This window comes from Truncatella angustata (assembly GCF_020726525.1).
Source record: "Truncatella angustata strain MPI-SDFR-AT-0073 chromosome Unknown BKA67scaffold_8, whole genome shotgun sequence".
In the NCBI taxonomy this organism is placed as follows: domain Eukaryota; kingdom Fungi; phylum Ascomycota; class Sordariomycetes; order Amphisphaeriales; family Sporocadaceae; genus Truncatella; species Truncatella angustata.
In genome coordinates, this window is record NW_025763388.1 from 2,907,949 (window position 1) to 2,926,549 (window position 18,601).

The 18,601-nt window shown below is 47.1% G+C and overlaps 4 protein-coding genes across 4 annotated transcripts; 3 read left to right on the top strand and 1 right to left on the bottom strand.

Annotated features, from left to right (window-relative positions):
• Positions 1-759: 759 nt before the first annotated feature.
• On the bottom strand, positions 760-2,163 carry BKA67DRAFT_540016 (uncharacterized protein; the record flags this gene model as incomplete). The annotated part of the gene is made up of 3 exons (XM_046100720.1): positions 760-953; positions 1,067-1,678; positions 1,755-2,163. 3 exons carry the CDS (start codon positions 2,161-2,163, stop codon positions 760-762), a joined length of 1,215 nt encoding a protein of 404 aa, XP_045954718.1.
• A 1,832-nt stretch (positions 2,164-3,995) lies between these two features.
• BKA67DRAFT_662918 (LysM domain protein) lies at positions 3,996-5,129 on the top strand (the record flags this gene model as incomplete). Its single annotated transcript, XM_046108094.1, has 2 exons — positions 3,996-4,187; positions 4,254-5,129. 2 exons carry the CDS (start codon positions 3,996-3,998, stop codon positions 5,127-5,129), a joined length of 1,068 nt encoding a protein of 355 aa, XP_045954719.1.
• A 1,108-nt stretch (positions 5,130-6,237) lies between these two features.
• BKA67DRAFT_649819 (kinase-like domain-containing protein) lies at positions 6,238-8,946 on the top strand (the record flags this gene model as incomplete). Its single annotated transcript, XM_046106027.1, has 2 exons — positions 6,238-6,304; positions 6,368-8,946. 2 exons carry the CDS (start codon positions 6,238-6,240, stop codon positions 8,944-8,946), a joined length of 2,646 nt encoding a protein of 881 aa, XP_045954720.1.
• A 5,217-nt stretch (positions 8,947-14,163) lies between these two features.
• On the top strand, positions 14,164-15,777 carry BKA67DRAFT_503422 (heterokaryon incompatibility protein-domain-containing protein; the record flags this gene model as incomplete). The annotated part of the gene is made up of 1 exon (XM_046097101.1): positions 14,164-15,777. A coding segment is annotated over one exon (1,614 nt), but the record flags the coding sequence as incomplete, so codon positions are not given.
• Between the last annotated feature and the right edge of the window lie 2,824 nt (positions 15,778-18,601).

Genomic DNA, 18,601 nt, shown 5'->3' on the forward strand with positions numbered 1-18,601 from the left:
CTAGATACACGATAGTCTATCTCCACCGGTGGCCTGGGCTCCGTCAGTTGGGTTCTTTTGTGTCGACTTCGATCCAAGTAGTTTGTGATATTGAATTGCGTCGTGGCTATCCCGATTCGGGAATCCTGACCCGGGCAAAGAGTCGGCAACACGTGAACCTGCTCGAATACTAGTGCTAAACACTTTTATCCCCTAAATACATTGTCTTCTTAGTTGCATACATGAAATGCAAGAACCAGGTAATAAAATACCGAAAGCGGTTAACTCCCGGCCAGAGCGTCCTGGGTTCCTGCGTTAGCTCTCCCAGGGTTGGACTGCACGTGAGCAATAGTCATAACCGTTGTGGGACTCAAAATCTCAGGTGCTTACAGAAGTCCTAAAACGAATATTATGAATCCTGCTGGAAGGTCCGGGGTTGCCGTAATGAGGTGTATACCGATCAGATAGTCAATAGGAAGAATGTTGACAATGTAACACAAATACTATTGATAATCAAATGACCTTGATAGAAAATAATTACTAAAAAGAAATTTGACCGTTCACTAATAAGACACGGAGACTGTCCTATCCAAAGATATCTTAGGAGTAGCAATCATTACAAGGTCCACATTTCTAAAAACTGTCATGTCTGCGCTCTCTCCTACTAAATGGCGCCGCGAGCGAGGCCTTTGACTAAGTGATTCTCTATGAAAGTCCAATGTGCTTGCTCTTGGTGTGATTATTGGAGCCGGAATCTCTCAATTTTCCCATCAGTCAATGTTAATTACCGAAAGGGTTAGAAGCATCCACTGGGAACGAGGCCATATACAAGGCAATGTCTTCGTCCTCAGGAGGATTCAGGAGTATGTACGCCGCCATTGCAAAAAAGGTGAACGTCTCCGGATTGTGGGAGTTGGCCGTTAACTTGGTTGCATCCTGGGACCTGGCAGCCGTTATAATATCTTTCAAGCTGTCTATATACCACCGAAATAGTGAGCAAATGTCTTCCTAATGTCTTCGAACCTCATGATCGGTGGGGAGACAAAGGCAGCAGAAGAAGAAGGGAGAGGAGAAAAAGAAAACGTACAATAATTGTCCTTGGTGTTATCGTCGTCAGTCAGATGGTAAAGCTCGTGATACATCGTGGCGCTGACTGGCAACAATCTATCGAGGGCTTGTTCCTTGGTCTTCAAACCAGGCGTGGGATAGTTGTCATCCGATACAGCCTGTGTTATAGACGGGTAGGAGTGAAATCCATCAGAGGGTGAGAATGATACTGGGCAGAACAGGATGTGTCTGTTGGCTGTTCCGAACGTGAATACCGCACCGTCCGTAATGGCCGGATATGCATTCGCCGGCCTGGCGGTTTTGGCATAGCGTTGTCTACCGTTCTCATCCGTTGTAGGACACAGTGTCTCTGCGCCCGAGAAGTCCATTTCGTAACCGCTGAACGCAGACATCCAGAAGGCGTGGCCTTTCGGGTCACTGGCTTGTGGGGGAAAAGCGTCTTCAAGCGTCAAGTACGCGACGGGATCTGTGGAGACCTCGACAGGATTTCCATTGTTGTCCTTGACTGGCTGAGTCCAGTCTACAACTTCTCCTGCGTCAGCTGAGCAGAACACTCGGGGGTTTTCTCCGGCAACCTGAGCGTTGGTTAGGCCAGCTCCAGCCAGAAATTGACTGACGCGAGAGATATGATCTGTTCCGATTAGCAACCGAGGATTTTGAAGCGCAGGCTGAGAAGGATTCTTTTTCCAGAAAAAGAAACTACTTACCTCCAATGTTTTTCCATAGAGCCACGTTATCGGCCGTCTGAGCAATCTGCCCATTGCCAGGTTGGATTCCAAAGAATGAGTACCACAGCAAAGCAACAGGCAAACTGCCGTACTCGTACGCGGTCTCGACCGCGTCATGGAGGAGAATAGCCTCCTCCAGCCAAGAGTTCATAGTATCCTCCTCGGAGTTACAACTTCCCGCACCGTCATTCAGCAGAAAGAGATCTGTAACTGTTGGCGCGGCGATACTTCCATCGCCCGAGCCGACTCGAACCCTTCGAAAGAGTGCCTGGGTCAAATTGCTTAAGTCAACACCGTTGATAGCGTGCTCACCAAGAGGGTGGGCGTTGGTGAATTGGATGAGAAATGTCGATGGCAATGCCAAAAGTGATGCAAGGGACCACCGCATATTGACGGCTCAGAACTCTAAACAAGGGAGCAAAGAAGGTCGCGAGGTCTGAAGACGAGGTACACTAGGATAGCAAGGCAAGAAAATCAACATTGGTGCAGGTATCAATATACACTAATATTCAACGGCTCATCACCTCGGCCAAGTAACCAGGCACCGTCAACAAGGACGAGAAGCTAGATGAATCATTTTTCCGATCCTAGACACGGATCTCATCCGCCGTCGGCCTGTCGAGCTCGAAAGGATTCATCGCAGCATAGTGCACTGAATTCACATATGTACGCTGTTGCACATGCACTTATACCGTTGTAGTCCAAATGAGCAGGGCCGATTGCATGCATCTGCATCATATCATGTCAATAGTCTGCCCCACGGCTTTGACATGCATAAATCAAGAAGTACTCCTTGTAAGGGTATGAATCATCTGTGAGTAGCTTGTACCTATGTAATACTAAATATCTATCTATAGCTCTGCCAATATTCAAGTAAACCGATTACATCCTTCGCCATTCTATAAGCGTAATAAATATACGAACCTACCAAGCGATTAGTTTTCAGTACTCAGAAACGATCCCCAGAGTTTGGAGGTCTATGTTATAATAAGCATACGTATGAACCTGGTTTTGCTTTTTCGACTTTTCACACTGGCAATTTATACCCCTACCAGTATACCTATGTAGTTAGCCTCAAGGGTGTGGGGCAAAACAAATGATATGATGTTTTCGGAGCTGCCATGCAACTTTCGCTTAAGGCAATCGCGCCACGATCACATGTGTACTAAGCTTTGAAGGTGGTCCAGAAAAGACTAAGACCCATTTTTAGCCCCATGATCTGATCTGCAGGACCAAGCGGGTCAAGCTTTAAACTGAACTAAATTGTTCATTCAGGAACGCGGTCACATTGCAGGCAATAGTTAATGCTTGATTGTGGACTTCGCTTAGACAGTCGTTGGGAAATGAAGCTGCCTGTTGGCTTTGGACGGTATCCATATTGATTATAATGTAGGTCACCATTTATAATGTCTCACACGGTCCTTTGGCCAGGTAACTCAGAAGACATGATTTCGATGCTACTACGTTCCGACGCGACACGTTGAGTGATTCAAAAAAGCACTTCGTGTAAGAGATAGCTTCATATCTAGTGGCTACGACGTAGCAATAGACAAAAGGGTTAGCCGCTCCAAATCAAGACCCTAGGAAGCCAAACAGCTATAATAATAAAAGAATGTTGATTCTAAAGGCGATCAAGTTTGAAACATAAAGGAAAGGTCGAAAGGCACAAGGTACTTCGAGGTTGATTATGTGTGGGTTGGCATAGAAAATCAAATGACGCTGCTTAATTGGTTGTCGCCATGGGTCCGTGAATTTTGCAGCTACGGGTACCCGTGGGCCTATTAGCCGCCGACGTTTCGTTTGCGGACGCGCGGCTCACTCGCAGCCCATGTTTGTATTGGAGCGAAGTAGAGCATTAACCCTACCGGAGTAGCGTAAGTGGGGCAACGTGATAAATACACCGATTCTATGCAGCACATCAATGAGAGTCCAGACTCGTCTTCGGAGCAAGATAATCTCATGGTTTCGTAGTAATAATTTATGACCTCGGGACGCGAGGAGGAAAAGACTAGAAGCAAAAAGGGTAAACATTGAGGGGAGGAGGAAGATACTGAGCTCGTGTTGACTCTCTTGTTCGTTCACTCTCGTGGTCCTTCAATAGGAAGCAGTCAACCAGCACGATACGCAGTTGGCAATATTTCAACTGCCCGAATTTGTGCCTCAAGATCCTAATTGTCTTCCTACTTGACTTACCCAATACGCAAAGACCGCACCAGTACCATGAAGTGCTTCAACCTAATCCTCCTTGCACTGGCTCTCCAGCGGTCGGAAGCCTATCTGGTGGCTCCTCCAGGCACGGCTGCTCCGGGGGCAACTGCGGATTGCAGCGCATGGGCGCAAGATACGTTCGGCCTCACATGCGAGATCCTTGAGCAGTACTACGGCTTCACGGAGGCCCAGTTCGAGGAATGGGTGAGTGAGCCTGATACTCAGCGTCATACCTGAATCAGCGAATATTTTTTGACCAGTTGAGAGCAGAATCCTAGCACTGCCCTGTTGGGTGATGGCTGCAACATGATTCAAGGCCTCTACTACTGCATCCAAATCAACTACATCGCGTTGACTACGTCTAAAACGAGCACGTCGACCAAGACGAGCACGTCTACTTCGACGCCCACAAGCTCTGCAATCACTACGCCAACTCCCACGCAAACCGGCATTGCCAGCAACTGCAACGACTTTTACCTCGTGGTTACCGGCGATACTTGTTATGATATCGCGGCTGTTGAAGAGACATCTCTTGATGATTTCTACGCTTGGAATCCTGCGGTAGGAACCAGCTGTGGTGGGTTGCAAGCCGGCTACTATGTTTGTGTCGGTGTGTCTGGCAGCAGCACCACAACACCTACCACTTTATCCACGAGCACTGTCGCAACGGCAACAACTTCAGCCCCATCACCAACTCAGACGGGCATCGCTAGCAACTGCGATGATTTCTACCTGGTTGTGAGCGGAGATGGCTGCTATGATATTGCCGCTGACAAGGGGATATCGCTGGATAACTTCTATTCCTGGAATCCAGCCGTGGGAGATGACTGTTCCGGCCTTTGGCCCAACTACTACGTCTGCGTGGGCGTCTCTGGCTCAGCCTCAGCCGCGACAACTTCTACCACCACTACTACTACACCAACTGCAACTTCCACTGGCAATGGAATTTCTACCCCGACACCAACCCAAGCAGGCATGGTGGATGACTGTGACGACTTCTATCTGGTTGTTAGCGGGGATGGCTGTTATGACATTGCGACCGCTGCCGGTGTTTCCCTGGATGACTTTTATTCCTGGAACCCGGCCGTGGGAGATGACTGTGCTAGCCTTTGGCCGAATTATTATGTCTGCATCGGAACTCTATGAGCTTGATTGAACCTATTCCTTCAAGGAACCAAAGTGTTTAAACTACAGTCAACACTTTGGGAAACATTCGCGGAATGGTTCGATCTTCAGGCGCCTGAGCATATTTTTTTTCTTCCAGTGTAACTATTTAGCATATAAAGTTTATCCCTTTGATAATTAGAGAGTAGTCCTGAAGTCTTCTTGGTGCACACCGGTTTGCCCACCTAGGCATCAACTTAAGCCTCCTTGCAAACTCACTGCATGTTTGTGTTTCTGTGATCATCAGTTGTGGTGACATAAAGGAGAAGAGGGAGGGTGTCTATAAAAACCATTTCCACCAATATCACAATCCTGTTGATTGCAAGAGGAAAGAGTCTATCAAATCCAACACTGCGCAGATGTCCATTTCTGCGATGTCCAGACCGGAGCCCGTTTCCGAGCCCTCTCTTATTTGAAAAGTAGCCTACCCGGGACTGCTGCGCCATTTATAAGGGTCCACGAGAGATATAAACCCTGCGCTAACGACCCCTGCACTTGCCCCTTCAATGTTGGACAAGGGGCCCCCTGGTAGGGCGCCGAGAAGCCTTTCGTCTATTCTAGGTATTTGATCCGATGATACTAGGCCAGAAATGGGCTAAATGATTAATGGGGTTATTGCCTAATTGGGTCAGTGGATAAGCGACAGAACGAATCTTTCTTCCCGGAAGCGGTCACGTAGCAGGTCGTGTTTTTTGCACCCGAACCATTAACACCTACCATCAATATTCCCAATCAAGCGAACTCTCACCGTCCTCCTCGCTCCCAGAACCAATCCCAACACCTAAATGTCAAAAATAACAACTTAACCAGTGTTTTTTTCTTCTTGAATACTCACTAACACGTATAGTTGTATATCATCGTTGGTGCTTTCGGAATTGAGATCCTGCTGCATATCCCAACCGACTTGCTACATAGCCGCTCCAGAGACGAAAGGCATTGTCTGAAAAAGCGCCAACTCAGAGTCCTCGAGCCTGAACAATTTCAAATTCGGCGCTTCTACTGCCCACCCAAATAAGCACATGGGGCTTAACGAAAAACGACCTATTATAAAGAATAAGCAAGGCTTGCAGCGTTATCCACTGGGATGACGATGCCCACACGCAGTCCAAGCTGGTGGACCCCTCCGAAAGCTTCTCTGCCGCCTCCGCACGGCGATGGTACGTGTGACCCGGCCTCAATAGCCACGAGAGATACGAATCTTACCCATTTCTCATCCTAAGTTCCTTCAAGTGTCATCTTCCCACCCCAGCCGCCCAGTGCTGCTGGGGCTAGGCTTGGAAGTGGAATTTTGACCATCAAGCTTCACAGCGCAACTCGCGTGGGATCGCTTTCATGTCCGGAAGAGATCGATCAATGGCCTATTTACGCCTTGCTCGAGTGTGAGAGCTTCCAGTTATCTGCCAGGGCCGCCTGGTGGGGTGGGAAGAGAGGAAGTGCTCTTTGGCGAGAGACCTTCCACTTTGACGTTACCAAGTCTCCCGAGTTGGTGGTCTATCTGTCCACCAGAAACCATAATGCTCCAGAGGGGAGTCGAATTGAGCCCCGCGGGCGATTCACAATAACCTCTCTTCCGGATGGGTACCCCGTGGGTAGATTGTTGGCAGATATCCAGGATGGCACCGGCCAAGTGGAACTCATTGTCTCGTATCTCCAGCAAAAAGTGCCAGCTTTGGAAGATCGAAACGTCTGGGAGCTTCTTGGGATGGATCATGTCAACTTCGTTCATGTCACCAAAAGGGACACCGGCCGAACTTACGCCATGACAGTAGTTCAACTTCGCACAGCTAATGCTATTCCAGAAGCTGAGAAGGCGAACGACCTCGGCTCTTCTATATGTCACCCGTTTATCGCACCGCTCAAGTTCGCTTTCGCATCGGGTAGACGGCTCAGCCTCTTATCACCACTTGCCAGTGGCGGACACCTCTTCTATCACCTTCAAAGGGAGCGGCGTTTCGATGGTGACAAAGCTAAACTCTACGCTGCCGAGCTAATCCTCGTATTGGAGTATCTCCATAACAAGAATATAATCTTTGCTTTACTTGACCCAGCACATATTCTCCTAGATACGTACGGTCACATTAGTCTTTGCCACCCTGCCATATACAGTAAGGGCCTACCAATATCGGGCGCTATAGACTGCATTCTATCGGCGTCGCTCGAGTATACGGCCCCGGAACTCCTTGTTCATCACGAGGCCACCCAAGCGGTCGATTGGTGGATGTTAGGGGTTATGCTTTACGAGATGTTGACCGGACTCCCTTCTTTTTACCATAAGGACGTTGAGGAGCAACGGCGCAGAATCATCAGCCAAACCCTGCAACTCCCTCTAGGGCTTCCGTCGGACGCCAGCGACATCCTCGCCGCACTTTTAATCAAAGATCCCTTACAACGTTTGGGAGCAAACGGAGCTTCCGAGGTCAAAGATCACGCGTTTTTCCACGGCCTTGATTGGCAGCGACTGCTCCAGCGCGAATACACAACACCGTTCCAACCCGACAACACCAGCACCGTCTTCAAGCTTAAACCTATCGAACGCGACATGCACAAGCGCCCGGCGCGACGACTATCCCGAGGCACGGTATACGAGCACAGGGAGGACTTGGCAGGATTCGGCTTCCCATCCGTCTGGCAGCCTATAGGCCATGAGGTGGCTGAAAGCGAACACGTTGCTTTGGATAATGCTTCACCGCAGCTCAACGACAGTGCTTGGGAATTGACATGGAACCCAATATCTGCAAGTCTTTACTTCACCCATCAACTGACCGGCGAAGAACGTTCAGCCGAGATTCAGCCTCTTACAGGACCCCCAACTACGGATGGACATACTGTTGCCGCCGCCGCCCCGATCGAGTCTGGCCCGGTTGCTCACAGCCTTCCTAACACGAAACAATTACAGAATGCCCTCGCAGTCGCGTTAAAAACTGGACACGGCAGCAACGTAGTATTACAAATCATCAAGTATGGCATGAACTTGAATATCCCCATTCTCCACTATGACCATGTGCCCGACGACACGGGCATTATGTTTGATCTGAAGGACGAAATCCCGGTCACACCACTAGAGTGGGCCACGGAACACAATAGACTAGATCTCGTCAACCTGTTCCTACTAAACGGTGCCGACCCCAACTATACCTGTCATGAGATTGAAGGGCCTGCCTTAGTTAGGGCAGTACACCGAAAATCACAACTTGTGCAACTCCTCGTGGAAAAGACCAATCGGGTCTCGTCCACCAGGGCTCTCTGCGCAGCAGTCGATCGGCAGGACGCCGCAATCGTTGAGACTCTGCTCGCGAGCGGCGTCCGCTGCGAGTTTGAAGAGGCGGACCTAGCGTCTCCCCTGAAGATGACTAACTACGACAACGCACTTTACGCCAACGCCTCACCGCGCCTAGAGGCGGTAGACTTGCTAGCACCTCTGGTCCGAGCGGTCAGGCTGGGCAACACGGGTCTGGTCCGGCTGCTGCTGGCGCACGGAGCTGATGCTAACGTCGGCTACCACTGCGATAGCGGTGGCTCGCTACCTCTCCCGCGACGGCAGCATGGTTGGGATTATCAAAGAGCGGAGGCGGTGCCGAGGAAGGTGAACTTCTCCTGTGGAAGGGCCGCCCAGTTGGCCATGGAGTTGGGCCACGACGAAATTGTCCGGCTGCTCATGGCAAGTGGTGCCGATGTCCGTCTCCCGCAGCCTGTCTGGGCTGTGCAGGGCCACACGTGTCCACTGGTGCCAAGGGCTGTCTGGCTCGAGGTCACGGCTGGTTTGGAAGAGTTGAGGGTTGTTATAGAAAAGAAAGCATGAGCTCTTAGGAGCTTCGTAATGTAAAGCGCAACTTTAAATCATTAGCACAGATAGCTCTAACTGGAATCGCAGATTAGACCTTACGGAGCATTTATAAGTCCTCTACCTTTTTCCCTCCCTTTTTACATTAAGTTTTAATGAACTGATTAGATTCGATAAATTTGTTAGTAAACTAGGAAAGTTATACTAGTTAGGCGATAAAGTATAAGAAATGTTTTAAAACATAATTTAATACTTAACATAATAAGATTTTACGTATAATGTTTAAATTATTTATAAATTTAACATTTTCTTTTGTTATTAATATTGTTTATTATGGAATGGCTTCTCCATTTAATTCTTTCCGTATAATGTAAGCGATAAATAGATTTATTTAGCGCTATTATATGAAGGAGAAGAAATGATTCTTCCCCTCGTACGTGGTTTATAGATAAGGGTTTAGGGTTCACCCGTACGGTTGTTAGCTATTAATAACAACATCGTGGCTATAGTGGCTTACTGCTAACACGCCGGTAACTACTTATACTACGTAATTAACCGTCGTACGAGACCGCGAATAATATATTCTAATACTAGCTATCTTTTCTTTCGCGGTTTATACGATTATAAATAACTAAAAATAATTCCTTTGGTAATATGTTTCCCGTAAGGTCGTCTTCTTATCTGTCCTCCGGGCTGTCATTATTTATCCTTTGGGCCGTTCTCTTGTTTATCTTCCTAGCCGGGTAATGGTATACGAGTCGGTGCCAGAGTTGCGGCATTCGTACGGGGACCGGGAGTTATAATACTCGTACGGGGTAACGGTTAAGGTGTTCTAACGGCCTCCTTATTATCTAATAAGTAGACGAGCTTTTCGGTTTGGGTAAAACCGCTCGGGAAGTAATACTCTTTTCGTTCGAGTATTTTAAGTATCGCACGTTTAAATGGTCGTGATATATACTCGAATTAGTACGTAGTCTATCCCTCGAAGTCTTCTTAATATGCTCGTACGAGTGATTAGAGCGTTAAGATGCCTTGATATTCGGTAACGAGTTAACCGATATACGTATTTATGTATACTCGGTCGAGGGGCTGTTCGATATCGACCGTACGCTCTTAAAATTCAAATATTATGCCGGTTCGCTAAGCGTGGACGGAGATATCGCTCCCCTTCGCTATCTCCTCGTACGAGAGGATATTTTGTTGTCGTGGTACGGTACCGGAGTTATCGTAAGTAATAATACGCATGTATAAATCTTTGTTCGTATAGATGGGAGAGGACATCTTATAAATATAAGCACCTCCGTACGAAGAAGAATCCGTATACGTCTTTTACTCTTGTCGTAATCCGAGTTTATCGCCCGTATCGCGCGCACTAGTAGCTACGCGTTTTACGGGAGATAATAAACCTATTATTAATGCGTAATAACATGCGAGTATAGCTCTTTATTCGTACGGAAGGGGTAGGACTCTTTTAGACTTTAGCACCTTCGTACGAAGAAGAAAAACCGTATACGTCTTTTATTCGGGAATAAGATTTAATACAACGTCTCGTTACGTACTATTATACGAACTTAGATAACGTTGCCTTTTTACTCTTTTTATACGAATAGGATTTAACATGACGTTTCGCTATGTATTACGGTACGTACTTAGATAACGCCGTCTCTTTATTCTTGTTAATTTGCATTTATAATTAAGTAAACACTAATTAGTATAGAATGGCTTCTTTATTTAATTCTTTCCGTATAATATAAGCGACAAATAGATTTATTTAGCGCTGTTATACCGAAGAGAAGAAGGGATTCTTCCCCTCGTACGTGGTCTATAGATAGGGGTTTAGGGTTTACCCGTACGGCTATTAGCTGCCGATAGCCACATCGTGGCTATAGTGGCTTATTACTAGCACGCTGGTAACTACTTATACTACGTAATTAACCGTTATACGAGACCGCGAATAATATATTCTAACATTTATAACTTATTGTTCTTATAAAATTAAAAATATCCGGGATTATAAGTAACTTAATATAATATAAAGCGTAGCGATCCCGCCGCTAGACATTTACTTAAGTGTTTAAGCGGCTAAGTTCGAACTACGGATTCGCAAGAAAAAGACCGATAAGCTACTACGTACCGCTTGCGCAAAGGCGTCGTATATACTACGAGAGGCGAAGCTGGTTAGGCGAAGAAAGCCGTTACCGCCTCCCCTACGCCTAGCAACACACCCGATCGAGAAGTACGAACGAGTACTAAGATAGGCCGATGGACTAAATCTACGACTAGCTCTCTTTAGACATTACTAGCAGCGTGTACAAAGTGCTAGCGCTTCGCAAGATAACCGTTAACGTAAACACTAGCCGATAAAGCCCCCGGAATTAGCCTAAAGCAGTATGAGAAGTTTAAGAGGAGAACAGCCACGATAATCTTCCAGATCCGATCTAAACGAATTGGACTCGCAGCCTTCTTATTTAGAATAGACGCGTTCGGGGCGTATACACCCCATTGTCGTTATGGCGAAGCCCCCGAAACGATCGGACACGTATTCCTCTATTGCGGGCTATTAGAAGAGGCTTAAGCACGACTAAAGAGCTCTATAGCCCTGGTAAGGCTAGATACACGCCGCGACCTTGCCGCGGCTACGTTAATCCCGGAAGTGGCGAAGATTTTAGTCCGATGGTTGTTATAAACGGGGAGACTGTAACAATTACGGTAAAGTCACCAGGTGATAAGCTCCTTTGGGCAGTAGTTATATTCAAAGACTTACTCTTAAGGAGGGGAGAATAGAATGTCTCCATCGCTAGTTACGAAGCGAGGGTTTTACACTGACTACGTACGGGCGTACTCCGTACGCTGCTTAAGCGCTAGGCTGGCACCTAGGCTAGGTCGTTATAAAGACTATCCTATATAAGGGATAACTAGTCTTTTCAGGGGTAGTTACGTTGTGTTACAGTATAGGTGTGACGCCCCTCGGTCATATATAGTGTAATTACGCTATCATGGATAACCTCCGCGATACACACTTTTGGCTCATTAGCTTAACGGTACGCTAGACGCACACGTACTGTAATAGTTTCTCTCGAAACAGACTTTACGGATAGTTTAATTTATTTAACGAGTTTAATATAACACGATCCCGTCACTATTATAATTACCCCTTAAACATTTACCGATCTAAACTTTAGCTTAGTTATAATTACTGTGTTGGATTTCGTGTTATAAGTAGGACTATATCCATTATTAGTGCATCCGAAGCCATTATGACCACTGGCGTCCCTATTGTTCGGGGTAATTATACTTATAACCAGCTCACACAGACAGACAGAGATCCTCGGCGGGACCATAACGATCATTGGAGTAGGATGTTTTATCTTCTCTGGCCGCTCAAGGCACAGTTCTGTCAAACCTGGTATCTCACACAACGACGGCAGGGACAACAACCACAGCTGCGGCCACGCCAACGACAGTGGGTGCCCGTCGAGAACGTTGCGGCCACCGTGGTGGATCTCTCACCCGGCGCAATGATACGCCATGTCCAGTCTATCATATTGACAAACCTGAGGACCAGCCGTGGGATGACATGGTGAGAATTCTCGCGGCAGAGCTGGAAGTTGCGGAGATCGTCTCTTTCCGAGACTGGGGTGCGCAGGGTAAGACGTAGCCCGTTAGACATGGAGACGGACACTGCTGCTCTAAGGCTGATTGACTTCTTAGCCGACAATTTGGAGAGATGACTTGTGGAGGCTTGGTTTTGGACGCGGCCTAAATGAAAGATCATTCCACCACGTTGGAAAGACTTGGACTAGTATCTGATGACGTCGCGAAGAAATATATACGGACTTGAGGGCGCACCAAGTTCTTGAGCTAGAGACCGAGGATGCACGTTGACATACAATAGACGATAGATTCCCAGACACGATATTACCATCAGCTTCATAAAGCATTTAATTAGTGCCCCGCGATTTAGCTATGCTGACTCTGATCATCTAGGTACTGACTTTAGGTAAGAGCACATGCACATCGTAAGCCGGACATTTCCGATTCAGCTCTTCCTGGGCCCAAACATCCTTCATGGTTGGTTCGATGTGGGCGAAGGACAATGTCGTTTGTTCTGAATCGGCGTCTAATGTATATGTGAACAAGATTCTAAAAGGGTCGCGTTATGCCAGCACTAGAACATGGGGATTTCGAGTAATTTGGAATTGGGTTTTGCATGCCTCGAGTCAACGTGGGGATTGATCACTAAAAGGCCTATCAATGCTGCCTTTTATCTCCGATACGGCCTAACCTAGCAAATTATTGCCACCCGCTGCACTGTGGCTGCTAGACTCATCGCTAAATGAGATTAACCCTAGCAAACAACCATCACGCGCCTGAAGGGCCCCTGTGGGCCATTCTCCCCTCGCCATTTCGTCTAGTAACGGCAATTGATCATGGACTACGCTGTGGACGCTGACCGCCAACCACATCCCGCTTGGGTCTTTCACATTTGCTATCTGGTAGACCAATGCACTTGAGGGTGCTCACGCCACCTTCTGTCCCCGTGTACTCGCAATCGTAGCCTTGAGCTTCGCTGGAGACTTTGCATCAGAGATAACATCGAAGCCCGTCTTTTCATGGCAAAGATTGATGGGTGATGAAACGGACATCTGGCTGGTCAATTCCCATGCCAAAAGCGATTGTGGCTACTAACTGATGGCCTCCAGTTGGTTATAGCGAAAGGCGCCCATTTGAAACCTTTCCCTAAGCGCTTGTTCGACTTCTACTACCCATGGATGCCTCGTGATGCTTACCGGTTACTCCGAAAGCTTGTGAACAAGGACAAAAGGGAGAACCTGGTGTGCTTAGGCTGCTAGGTTGGCTTTTTACACATCTCGTTTGGGGATTCATCCAGATATTTGAAAACCAATCATGGGTTACTGATGGTAGTTGGCGCAGGCGTTCCGGCGTTTAAATCCTGCAGGAGGCCGCCTCAAATGGCCGCGCCCAACTCAATGTTTCAAATCACGCCGAATGCATGATTTCCAGCATTCTCAGCACAACCGCGAGGACCGCTACTGTAAAATGGCTGATTTATTCTTCTCATCCTGTTAGTTAAGATCCTTTCCAATCATGCATCCTTCATTCTCCGCCAACCTTTTATTGTAGAAGATCATGGCAGCAAATCAGTCACGGCGTCGCACAGGATTGGAAAGCTCAAGCAAGCCGGAATTTGTGGAGCAAACCGAAATCTTTCAGTACCAGGAATTGAAGGCAGACGTCGACAGTACCCGCCTATTGACAATTGAGCCAGCGGAAAGCCAGGATGAACCTATCATTTGTCGTTTAGACAACATTGAGTTTTGCGAGAAACCTAAGTATGAAGCACTGTCGTACATGTGGGGTAACGAATACAATCAATCATCAATCATGGTGAATGGTTGTAATGTCTTGGTACGACAAAATCTACTGGATGCCCTGCGGTACCTGCGCTCGCAAGCACGTAAGCTACCAATATGGATTGATGCATTGTGCATCAATCAGGAAGACATCATGGAACGAAACCGACAACTGAGAATTATGCACCATATTTACTTTCGAGCTAGCACGGTGGTCATTTGGCTGGGCGCACGGTATTTACAATTCCAATATTTGACCCCAGATCTATTGGCACGAAGAGCAGAGGTTATATCTACGACGCTTGGAGACAGCGTTGAAACAGTCGCAGAGGATGGCGATGAAGCAAACAAGAGAGCCGAAGAAATGGAGTTCGTCGAAGCCCTTAGTAAAGATGGTTATTGGCAGAGATTGTGGATCATCCAAGAGGTTGGCCAAGCAGAGAGCCTTGTCATTTGCTTCGGCGCCTTTCAACCCATGCAATGGGACGAGTATATCCACTTGATGAGGATGCACAACATCGGGGATGATGGGCCTTTGAGACTTGACCGACTTAGGCGCAACGCTGACAAGGGTGCTCTAACTTTTCGAAGATTACTCTACGACCACCAAGAGGCAATCTGTACCGAGCAGAGAGACAAGATATACGGTCTTGTTGGCCTTGCCGCTGATGCTCATGGCTTCCCCATGGATTACAAAAAGCCTCGAATCCAGGTCTGGAAAGATGTCATGCATTTCATGAATGGACGGAAGCTCGTTGACAGTACAGAGATAATGCAGTTCGGTGCTATGGTGAAGCGTCTTGTCATTGGTGACGACTGTACTCCGCTGATGCAAGTTCTTCGACCTGCCCTTGCACATACTGATGTCTCTGTTTCTGCTAACGCGGATATCTACCCAACGTTCAAATTGAGCGGTGTTGTGCTAGGCCAAATTGTGCAGGTTGGTGCAACTACTACTGCAATTATTGGCCAATTGAGCACAGTGGACTCTTGGAATCAGAAGGTACAGGAAAACTTCCACTGGGACGTGGAGCAAGCTCAAATGGAGAGCAGGATGCTACAGAGGGCAATACTTGATCCGTCTATTGGTCGGGAATGTTTCAATCACGTAGGAAATGTCCGATGGCTTATGCATTACGATCAAAGCAAATCTAGGCGATACAAATTTCCAGAAAATGAGGCTTTGTGTTCGTACTTTCGAAATCACGAAGACAGACTCAAAGATCCTACTACGGCCATTCGATCCAACGCAACAAATACCGAGCCTTCGGTATATCAACTTTACAAACGTACTAACGGAAACCCTGCTCGCACAAACTGGAGGATGGGTATCGTATCTTATCTAGCTGAGGAAGAGGATTTGATCGTATGGATGCCCGACATAAGGCAAGCTATTGTTGTTCGGTGTTATCGGGATGATCCAGGCTGGGTATGTTCGCAGGTAATTGGCACAGCTTGGATCACGGATGATGTGGCCATGCTTAATGCAGTACACTCCGAGCGGATGAGTTTCTTTAAAGAGTATGACGTGATACCCATTGAAATGGACGCGGACACAATTTTTGTCATGTTGGCCCAAAACGAAGACATCACAAGTCGCACCTAGCTATTAGCTTCGAGAGTACCTCGGCACGGCAGGAGTGAATATCTTGTACAATGGAATGGCAGGCGTCGTGGTAATACCTAAGAGAAAGAAGTAGATATAAGCCGAACACATATTATTATAACATATTATATTATGCTTAGGACTAAAACTCCGTTACTTAGTTATAAAACTATTAACTATTATTAAGACATATATTATAATAATAAGTATTAAACTAAGACCACCGTTTTATCCTTTAGTTATAAGCCTCGCGATAAACTTATTAATTCACTCGTAGTTTAATTACTAAGTAATAAATGGAAAGGATAAGTTCGGTGATTATAATAGTATTAATTAATAATAACGAGCCATTCTCGTTAATGTTACGAACCTGGCCAGGAAGCAGCCAGAGGCCCCACATATGTACAGCCGGCAGAGTGCCTGACGTCTTAATTAGTTCACAGAGAGATTGAAAATCGCCTTCCTCTCTTTTTCTCTCTCTGGACACGGACGGTCCAGCTTTGGCGCTAACCTCTACAAAGTACTAACGGTGAATAGTGGGGAGAATTTCAACGTTTGGATTCTTTACAAGCTTAAATCAAGACAATTTGCAAACGCAATATCCAGGGCTAATCAACAACATAACCACACATTATTAGAGGCGTTCCAAAACTAGAAGCGCCTTACGGTACGAGAACCACAACACGCGCTATGACCTGCAGCAATTCCGCTACGCCAGCCGGCTCTCTTTATTCTGTGTATAACCTAAGATTGCGGCTGAGCCTTGCAACCATGCCCCGCATCCGTAGCCTTATGCCAGACTGACTAATTAGTGTCGGTCGCGACGGCGGAATGATGCCTGCTTTCATCCCCCTAACCAAGGTCTTACGGCCATAATTGCTCTCTTCTTTGCTAACGAAACGCTGGTTCACACGACTCTGCGGTTCTGAGAGCCTACGATGTAGCTTCTACAACGCGACGACACAGGCAGATATAGCCTCACCCTTGACCTCCCTTCCGGCGATATACCTATTTACGCAATTCTTTCCCATACATGGGGAGCAGATGAGGTCGTCTTCAGCGATCTAGCAAAATCGCTAGGTAGTTTGCAGCACAAGATCTACTACGGAAAGATCAAGTTCTGTGTTAAACAAGCGCGACGGCATGGGCTGCGATATTTCTAGGTCGACACCTGCTGTATCGACAAGTCCGACAGCATCGAGCTTTAGACAGCGATTAATAGCATGTTTCGATGGTATCGCGATGCGAAACGATGTTACGTCTATCTGATAGACGTCTCTAGAACTGTAATGTCCGGTGCACATCAAAGCACGACGCCTTAGGAGGTGGCCTTTCAAAACAGTAGATGGCTTACTCGTGGTTGGACACTCCAGGAAAGCTGGCCTCGCCTAAACTGGAAAACGGTGCGCTGCCCACCGCTCGCGAAACGGACGCCGGCTGGCTCCACTCTTCCGTTTCCTGCGAAACCTACCGATACAATTTCAACTCCATTAATGGAATCAGCATGATCCAAAATTGCTGAATTCAGATGAATCTCTTGCCTGAGAAGGGTTTCTAACTTTAAATGGAATTGCGCCCAACTCAGTATTTCTGCCTATCTCAGTATTCCTCTGCGTCCTACTATAATTCCGCCAGATCAGTCCTTGTGTTACAGCCCGTATCCCTGCCTCATGGTTCTGTAAACGTCGCATCCCCCCATACTATGTAATATAACTTAGTATTGGAAAATTCCCATTGCTTATGCTATAACATGGACGAACCATTCGAATTGTCGTGTAAGACAGCCAGGCCGGACTGCCTTCTATCTTAACGTGAAATTTGGGGCATTCACACAGCCTTACAGCTTTGAAGAGTGGTTCCTCTCGTGGAGGTTAGTAAAGTTTCTATTGTTGGTGTATGTCGGCATCGCTGTCGATGATCACGTCTGCAGGTGGCTGTTCGAAAGGACCGGGCCAAAGTAATTGATAGCCTGAGAAGGCCTTGTCATATCCAGCGTTGAGGAGAGCGTCTTTGAGGTCCAGTGATACTTTCGTGTGAGGGGATGATGGCTAGGATAGCGATGGCTCTCAGTCAATAACAATAAAACATTAAAAATGGTCGATCAACTACAATGACTCCAGTGGAGTCTGTGATTTATATCAGGAACTGCCGTGTTCTATAATTGATTTGCTAATGAAATACAGTCGTTGCGCCTCGCGAATACGTGAGCCATCAGTCTTGGACTAGATGTTTCAGAGGTATGGTACGCGTAATGATCTGCACCGACAATCTACCTCTTCTTAAGGAATGACAAGGCATTGCGAAGACCTCCGATCCTGAGGTCTTCTACGATGGCATGCAACCAAAAGGACGCAGATGCATACATCTTCACAGACCAAATTTTTCGAGTGGCACCAGCGGGTGTTTCGTCTTGCAGTGACGCCTGAAATTATCCTTCCTAAAGACTGGGTTATCGTACTTGGAACAATCCTTGACAGTACACGCCCAGTAGTCCTTATCAAATTTATGTGTGGATTTGACATGACGCTTCAAGCCGTTACTGCCAGCGAAACTCTCCTTGCAGATTTCACAACTTTGAAGAGAAGTGCTACTGGTTTCGGAGCTCGCTGGTGTTTCGACAGAGGTCGAATCATAGGACTGCGTCCGGATTTCCTCCCAAGGGTGGGCAGAATCTCGTATGGGAGAATGAGGG